This window comes from Egretta garzetta, unplaced genomic scaffold (assembly GCF_000687185.1).
Source record: "Egretta garzetta isolate BGI_Z169 unplaced genomic scaffold, ASM68718v1 scaffold11, whole genome shotgun sequence".
NCBI lineage: Eukaryota > Metazoa > Chordata > Aves > Pelecaniformes > Ardeidae > Egretta > Egretta garzetta.
The window spans coordinates 195,553-204,285 of NW_009258621.1; the positions used below are offsets into that span (position 1 = coordinate 195,553).

Sequence of the window (8,733 nt, forward strand, 5' to 3'; positions counted from 1 at the left end):
ACTCTTTGAGCGATTTCAGAGCATCAAATTACTCTGCAGCAGCAAAACCAACAAAACCTTCCAGCTCAGGAGAGAATGAAGACTGTTCTGTGTTGTAAGCAACGGTTGCCCTATAGAAGTTTTCATGGCTTATCAATTCCCCATCAAACGAGTGTTTGAAACCTGACATTCTTTAAAACTATGCATTAAAATGATGACAACAGTGTTCCCTAAGCCACCTTACAAACATACCTATGCTTAAAAGGATGCTTGAAAACGATTATTAAAGAGTCTGAGTAACTATATATTCAAATTGGGGTTTTTTTTTGTTAAGGTGTTCTGTTTGACTAACAGCAGCCCCACAGTCGGGTTGTGCGGATATGCTGTGAAATCAGGTTGTTCTTCCCTTTTGACAGAATTTTATCGCTTGGGGACAGGAGGTTTAGAGCCAGGAGAGCATGCATGTGGTCTTTTGTTTTCTCTTTAAAACAGTTCAGAGGGAGAAAGAAATGGAAGGTCCTCCTACCCTTTGCACTGCTGTTCACAGGTTATGTAAATATGTCCCTGCCCCACTCCCCCAGGCTGACAGGGAGCTACAAGGTGGCTGCCCTCATGCTCTTCACTTTCTGTTTTCTATACGTGTCTTGGGTTTTTTCCCTTCCAAATCTATAACAAAAGATATGTGAGCCTTGCTGAAGAGATGCTGTGCTTTGGAATTCGTAGGAAATCTAGAGCTTCAGAGGAAGAGAAAGCATTAAACTTGAATTATATCCACAGTCACTTCCTTTACTGTTAAAAGTTTAGCAGCAATCAGCAGCCACTGAGGAAGCCAATGTGGTGTGTTTAATCAGAGGACTATTTCATTACCAAGCCATGTGATCTCTTGACTTGCTTTTAGTTCTGTTTTTACTAAATGTCTTTTATGTAAAATACTTTATGTTAAACACTGAACTCCTCCCCATTTAAGTTGCGTAGGTTGAAACATCCCATTTCTGAAACTTTACAGAAGTGTTGATGTCCTGTGAGCGACAGAACAGCACATAGATCGAATCCTATCTTTAAAAGCGAGTAAACCTCTACAGTCTTTACAAGGTGCGTCGCGTGTCCCTGAACTATCTGATGGGGCTTATCAGCATTCTGTTCTTCTCTGCAGGCATTATGCTGCTTGAAGTATTCCTGGTTCTGGGGACAGTCCTCATCTACTTCTTAGTTTCCAAGAAGAAAGAAGAGACATTGCCCTTCAAAGAGGGATGGTGGGGCAAGGGACAAAAGCCTGACACGGAAGAAGATGCAACTGTTTGGCCATTTAAGGTGGAAACTACAGAAGAAGAGCTGAGTGTAAGCAAATCTCTCTACTGGGGGGAGAGCAGTAAGAAATGGCTAAATAAATGCAGAACTTGTTTGGAAGTAATTTTTTAATTGAAGCAATAGTTACATTTATGAGAATGAGCAATGATGTCCAGGAGTTGGGGGAAGGAATTTTTCACTACTTCAGAAGATGGGTATGGATAGGCAGATTTCACATCCTGCTATGCAATTTTGTTCTCAGCTGGCTGTTGCAAGATTGCTAGTAAATAAACCTCCTCTGCAAAGCCTAATAAACATAGAAATCATATTACAGATTACTCAACTCTGCGTTCCTGTTTGTGCACCTTCCTCAGTTTGATTGTGTAGACCAGAATAAGAACAATGTCTTTTTTTCTTTTTTCTTTCAAAAGCAATTATGAAGATCTCTTTTCTTGACTGGTTTGTTTGCAGCTGTGTTGGATGCTGATTCTTTGTAATTAATGATGTACTTTGGTCAACACTAATACCACAGTGGTAATTACAGTAAACACATACGTTGCAGAATTGTTAGATAGCAAGATTTTGATTGTGTTTAAGTAGGCTATTGTGCAATTTCATAGATCTGTGTGTAGTAGTGGTTCGAACAGTACTCATGGGATTGCTCATATTATTCATTTATAATGGATTCCTATTTTCTCAGTGAGGCCTGGTGTTTTTAACATTTTGTTTGTCTTCCTTAGTAATATCAATGGACGTTGATCTCCAGTATGTTTTTCCCTTACACTGCAGACACAAAGCTAGATAATTTCTAATTTACAGATGTTTCTGAAACGTAATTCTGTATTATGACAGCCATCGCAACATAATCCATTGGTAGAAAACTCTGTTTCTAAATATATTCTTACATAAACTAGGAGTTAAAGTTATGCTAGTGTACATTACTAAAACGTTTTTTTTTAAAGTGTTGAGCATGGACAAAAAGCATGCATGTAAAGACATCTTAAAAACTCCATTTAAAAATCTATGCTTTCTCTACAGGTGTTAAATGCCAAAACCAGTGAGCTTGCATACTAATGTCTTGCCTAGACTGAGACTGCCTGTTCAGTGTGAGGCGTGAGCCAGTGCAAACACCTAACTCATCTTTGTCAGAATGACAGCTACCTCTGTCGCTGTATTAGAAAATGCTGTTCAGGCTTAAGCCCCACAGAGGTTTGAGCAGGATTAGATTCCTAGACCTGCCTTCCACCCTCAACTGTTCTGTGGTTCTGTTCGCAGTAGGAAGGGGCTCTTGGCTGTCCTTCCCCGCCGAGTGATTTTCAGACTGATTTTTGCAGTATCATCAGTGTCCCCTGAAGTGCAGTAGGAAGCACACTTTAATAGTTACTCTGGACTGGGAAACTCTCACTCCAGTCTAGTTTCACCAGCTTTGTGGCTGTGTGAAATCCCTCAGAGTGTTTCCCAGTGAAGACACCCAGCCCTTTGGTTTGGGAAGGAGAGCAAAAGCTTTGGGCCAGATCTGTGCATTGATTGTGAGGTAACCTGGGGAGCAAAGTACCGTGGAGAGGCAAGGAGACGTAGGCTGGGAAGCCACAGTGCTGTCAGAAGAGCGTATTGTCCTCTGTGGTTATCAGCCCAGTAAACAGGTTAGCCAGCCCTGCAAAACAGAGAGGGAGAGAGTGTTAAGAACAGCTGTAAATGGAAGAGGAAGGAGGCCATCTGGAGGAGAAAAATAATTGGAACAGCTGATGGAGCATCAGCAAAATACACAGGTGTCATTAGAGATGTTATTTTCATTGTTCTCGTTTCACTTGGGAATAACTAGAAGCCGTGCACAGTAGAGCCCAAGATGGCAGACGCAAGTGCTTGTAATGTCTCTTCTTTCTTCTTCCCTGTAGGACTTATTTAGGAGACTTGACCAGGCTCGATTCACTGAGCCACTGGAGGACAGTTGCTTCCATTATGGGACTAACTCAGTGTATCTCAGGAAGGTTGTCTCCTACTGGAAAAACCAGTTCAATTGGAAGAAACAAGTTGAAATCCTCAACAAGTACCCACAATTCAAAACTAAGATTCAAGGTGTGTGGCTTTTTTTCTTCTTAAAAGATAAACAAACAGTAATAGATAATCTTGCCTACAAGGGATCTTGGTGCTAAGAATGTTACGGTTGTGTGGCCGGGGCCTTCCCTCCCTGGCTGCCATGGCGGGGATCATTGGCACTGCTGCTGAAGCAGCGAGAAACTCCTTCATCGTAACTGAAGCCCTTAGGATAAGGAATGACAAATGGAATTCCCTTGTGCAGGGATGGGTCGTCAGCTGGTGTTAGCAGGAGCCAAGCACAGGCATTTGGAAACAGAACTGGATCTTAAGATGTACACGTGTTCCCTGACTTGCGTGCAGTCACGCAGAAATGCCCACAGATGCCTCCTCTTGCTCCATGTAGTTCCCCAGCTATTGCTGTGTCAGGGTGATGCCAGCAGTCTGGCAGCCCTCCTCAGCCGGGCGCGCTGGCTGCTCAGGTTGTCATCCCTGCTTGGCAGGGCAGATGCGCTCTGCTGCACCATTTCAAGCATTCAGAGGTCTAGAAATGCAGAATGCCTTTCCCTTGGGGTTGATGCGCTGCCAGGTGTGAGTGAATGGTTTGTCTGTTCCTGCAGAGCACAGACACCTTTTGAAAGAGGCCATTCAGCTGAGGTCCACTGGTGCTGGAGCCTGGTCAAACTGGTTGTTTTAAATGCTCGGATTAGGGTTGTGCTTGGGTCAGCTGGGGGTACAGTTACAGATTTAGAGCAGAGCAGGCAATTGGCTCACATGATGGCAAAATTCAGGCTTGAGATTATGCTATTATGTTTTTACTTGCACCCATAACTGTACACTATTTCAAATGGGGCAATTCACCATAATACTTAGAACGGATTTGAACAATAAATGGTTGTTACATAGTGGTTAGAACATAAAAGATTTTATTTAAGTGTATAAAACATGGTTAGTGCTGAAAAAGATAAAAAGCAAAAAGTCTTCCCTTAGGAGAAAAAAAAAAAAGATGTATCATCTGCGATAAGAAAGGGGAAGGGAACCTAAGGACAATGCACTATGTATAGCAATAGGAAGAGAAATTTCAACATTAGGAATGATTACGGAGATGAGCCATGAAACGACAAGATCAAACATGCCATATATCAGATTCCTAGCTTCTGTCATCACTTGAAAGTTTTTCAGAGAATACAGAAATCCACAGAACTGTCACAGATGGGGAAATCTCAGTCAGTGAAACAGGGTAGGATTGCTGGTGAGCTGGAGTTGATGGCAGCAAAATGTGCTTAAATACCTCAGGAAGTGAGGCACTTAGGCTCTACTAAAAGCAAATTATTGTCTCCTGGAAAGCAAAGCCCTGAATGGGTTTGAGGAAAAGCAATTCGCTGTGTGAAGCCTACTGCTTGCGTACTGTAAGGATCACAAAGGAAATAGGACTGCAATTTTTACCTTTTTATTTAACAATGAGGAGACTGGTACTAGAGCATCGTTTCCTGTTTTGGTTTACTTAGAGATACTGAAAGCTTTGGATAAAAAGTAGAGAAGAACTACAAAATTGAACACTTTAGCTCTTTTAGCAAGGCATGTTTTCAAATCCTTGCTTCGGCATGATTGGTTTATCAGCAGTTAAGATGTGTGACTTGATTACCGGAGGCCTCCACAGAGGACATTCACTGAAGGCTTTTTAAATTCCTTTTGCTGTAACATTAGGATCAGTGGCTGGAGACAGAAGCCGGACATGTTCAAATGGAAAGTAAGGCATGCACAAAACAAGGAAAGTGATTAACACCCCCACACAAACAGCTGCTAATTACGATGGTTTCCCTGTCTCTCCATGCCTTCCAGTTGCAATTGTATGCCTTTCAGGAAGAAACATCTGTAGTGTTGGCTGAAGCCCACCTAGTGCCATATAGGGACATATGGGTAAAATTTAAGGGCGCTTGGACTAAATGATGTAATTGGCTCTTCTGCCTTTCATCTGTCTGAGTCACTGTGTTACCGTTAGTAGATTGCTTCACTTCTATGTCTTAATTTGCCAATTTATTTTGAAACAGAAATATGTCGACCTCATTTGGCTGCCGTGCTGCTTAATTGCCTGTTAGAAAGTACTTTAAGGTCCTTGGATAAATGGATCCAGAGAAGCGCAGTGTGTATGCGTGCTCACCAAAAAAAGATACCAGAAAAGATTTATTCAAAATCAGTTCTGTGATTAGTTTCAGTGTCATGGTAAATTCGGGCATGTTAATTAATTATTTTATTTTTACAGGCATTGATATCCATTTTGTTCACGTAAAGCCTCCTCGTTTGCCTGAAGGCCGGTCTGCAAAGCCTTTATTAATGGTTCATGGTTGGCCTGGCTCATTTTACGAGTTTTACAAAATCATCCCTCTCCTGACGGATCCTGCCAGCCATGGCCTCAGTGATGAACACGTTTTTGAAGTCATTTGCCCATCTATCCCTGGTTATGGTTTCTCAGAAGCACCCCACAAAAAAGGTATGAGAAGAAACTGAACTGACACCAGCCTAGTCTCACAGTGAGACAGCCCCTGTTAGCAGAACAGTAACTCCTGGCTCTTCTCGTTCTTCCAGTGTAGAAAAAAAGATCTTGTGTGTCATGTGGGAAGAGGGAGTGTGACTTCAGTTGACACCACTGATTGTTTTCAGGAGCAATGTATAGATAATATACAAAGGACTATAAAAAGTTATGAAGTGACAACTCACAAATTGTAATTCAGTCAATGAATTGTGTGAAGAGTAAACTTAATTTGCTCCTGTTCCTTTTGAGTGTTTTGAATCTATATTCAACAGCATTATACAGGTAGGGGAGAAGCAACAGTTTAAACAAACCCATTCGTGTATCTACATGGTAGATTGCAGCCAAATAGCTGCTTGTTCAGCTTTGGCTCAGAATTACACAAACACAAGCCGCAACAAATTGGAGCGAGGCAGTATTTAAAGTGATGCTGAGTTTAGTATTTGATTATGTGTGCAGGTAAATGACGTGGGCAAGGTTGAAAAGCAAGGTTTTGCTTTTCTCTGCTTCCCTGGCTGTGATTTATGTTGTCAGCATTCAGTGAAGTGGAGAAGTGCATTACTAGTGGAAACTTAAAAGTTTCCAATTATCATTAAAATGAGACTGCTCACAGTAGACAAGATGGAAACACTGCCTGGGCTGTACTCAGCGCCTCTGAGAGGGCTCTGTTGGAGTGTAACTACTGCTTACAGGGAGTCGGGCAAGCATGTGAGCAGCTGGTGGGGTTAAGAGAACACCGGTCTGCAAAGAAGGCTCAATTTTCTCTTCGTAGTTTCTGCTTGCTCTCTTGACTGTCCCTGGATGAAGTGACAAGGGTTTCCATGTAGTCTGGCAGACAGGCAAGGAAAAATGGACCTGTAGCTCTTTAGGAACTTGAATGTTGCATTTATGGGGAGAATAAATGCTGCCCAGTCAGAAGTATAGCTGGAATTAATGTAACAGTGTCCTGTTTTTTTTTTGTTGTTGTTTGTTTGTTTTAATGCAGACTTTAATTCTGTAAGTGCCGCTTCTATTTTTTATGAATTGATGCTCAGACTAGGATTCAACGAGTTCTACGCACAAGGTGGTGACTGGGGCTGGCTCATCTGCACCAATCTGGCCCAGATAGCTCCCAAGTGAGTACCCCTTTGGTACAGTGCTGCATGATTGGCATGCAAAGCTGGTTTATTCTTTATTTAAATAGTTATTTCTTCTGCACTTGAGAGTTCCTGTCCAAGCCCTCCTGTGAGCACTGTATAGTTTCTCTCTCCAGTGCTCTCTACAGTGTTAAGCCGTGATCCAGAGTTACGGACCTCATACTATATACCTGTCCTTTCAAACAGTTGTGCAGTAGTTTTGTAATGGCCCCACTGGGGTCCAGAGTGGGAGATAAGTACTTGTAACAAAAGGTGGACCTGGGGCTTTGTGTCCAGGAGTGTGTGCTGATTATTGACAGTTGCCCCTTTGACTCGTCATTTTTGTGTGAAAAGCCAGACTACAAAGTACAGCTAAGGTCATGATGTAATTAGCAGGCCAGAATTTAAGTATGTCCATTTTTGTTAATAACATCTTAAATATAACAACTTGGAATCACATTTTATTTTTGTTAATTTGTGGGGGGCTTTTTCTGTTCTTATTTTTAGCCATATGAAAGGTCTCCATTTAAATCTAGCCTCAGTTACAAACATGGGATTCGTTCACCTGCTCTCCATTCTGCTGGGCCGCTATCTTCCAGGGCTCTTCGGCTTCCAGGATGAAGATGTTAGGCGGATGTTTCCCTTCTTGAAAAAAGGGCTCTACAGGATCTTGTTGGAGTCTGGCTACGCTCACATACAGGCTACAAAGCCTGATACTGTTGGTAAAACAAACAAACATAAAAACCCTTTTGAGCTCAGAATACTTAGTCTGTTCATTTTAGTTGTACTTTCATAGAAACAAAATGTACTATTTAAAATATGCAGAAAATCAGGGGTTTTGGGGAAATTGACGTAGGAAGGCTAAGAGGTTTTAAAAGGTGGGCTCCTTTCCTGTATCCAAGTCAGAAAAGGTTACATACGGGTATGTGGTATTACACTTGCTTTTGCATGCAGCAGCGATAAATCTCTGAGCATGCTCCAAGTGCCACTGACCTAATTTTCATTTTTCATAAATAAAATAATTTATTTAATACTTTTCCATTTCTGCTGTCGCTAGGGACTGTAATTCTATTTCAAATGCAGCTATGCTGAGAGCAAAAGATAGTTTCTCCACAGAGAATGGATCACATTCAAATGATGTAAACTACGAGAAGCTTTTAGCTGTCTCAGCACGCAACGTAACTTATTTATAGGGATAAGTAATACCTGAAAAGTAAAATCAAATTTATTTCTCACTCATTGTTCTGAATCACTTGCAGACTTTCAAGGAAAAAAAAAAAAGTGTACCTATGAATGTTCTTTCTAGGTGAGATAGTCACTCAGATTGCTTAACTACCTTAAGCATCTGAGTATTAAGTGTTTCTGTTTTAAAAACATCTTTTGCAACTGAATTGGACAACCAAGTCAAGAATACTGAATATATTTTAGTTTAGTGCAGCAGCAATTTGCTCTTCCATTTTATTAAAAATATAGCTATGGAAACTATTTAATAGTGGGTTTCCATAAACTTACCTACAGAAGTAGGTAATTCTTAAAATGTGTAGGCAAAATGATAATTTTATGGATTTTTAAAGAATTTTGCTTCCTTTGAGTTACGGTTTCTAGAAATTACTGGTCTCTAATTCCTTTTGTGCTTTAAGAAAAGATAGGGAAGCTGCTAGCTGGAAGATGCCTAGTTGTCTCCTTCTGCTGTGTTTTTTTGGCTGTTTCTTGTCCCTACCGGTAACGTGTGGTCTGTCAGAGCAGACTGCACAGACTGGGAACCAGCAGCAAGTTCACATTTTGGGA

The 8,733-nt window shown here is 41.3% G+C and overlaps 1 protein-coding gene across 4 annotated transcripts in view; it reads left to right on the forward strand.

The window, feature by feature from the left end:
- The first annotated feature begins 962 nt into the window (after nucleotides 1-962).
- Nucleotides 963-8,733, forward strand: part of EPHX1 (epoxide hydrolase 1) — a 14,097-nt gene continuing 6,326 nt past the window's right edge. Inside the window, exons 1-6 of one of the 4 annotated variants that reach the window (XM_035903619.1) lie at nucleotides 963-1,047; nucleotides 1,133-1,317; nucleotides 3,162-3,342; nucleotides 5,564-5,791; nucleotides 6,816-6,945; nucleotides 7,453-7,667. In XM_035903619.1, coding sequence (XP_035759512.1) covers nucleotides 1,138-1,317; nucleotides 3,162-3,342; nucleotides 5,564-5,791; nucleotides 6,816-6,945; nucleotides 7,453-7,667 — 934 coding nt within the window. In that variant the 5' untranslated portion in view covers nucleotides 963-1,047; nucleotides 1,133-1,137. The other 3 variants (XM_035903618.1, XM_035903620.1, XM_009648178.2) reach the window with 3 other exon arrangements.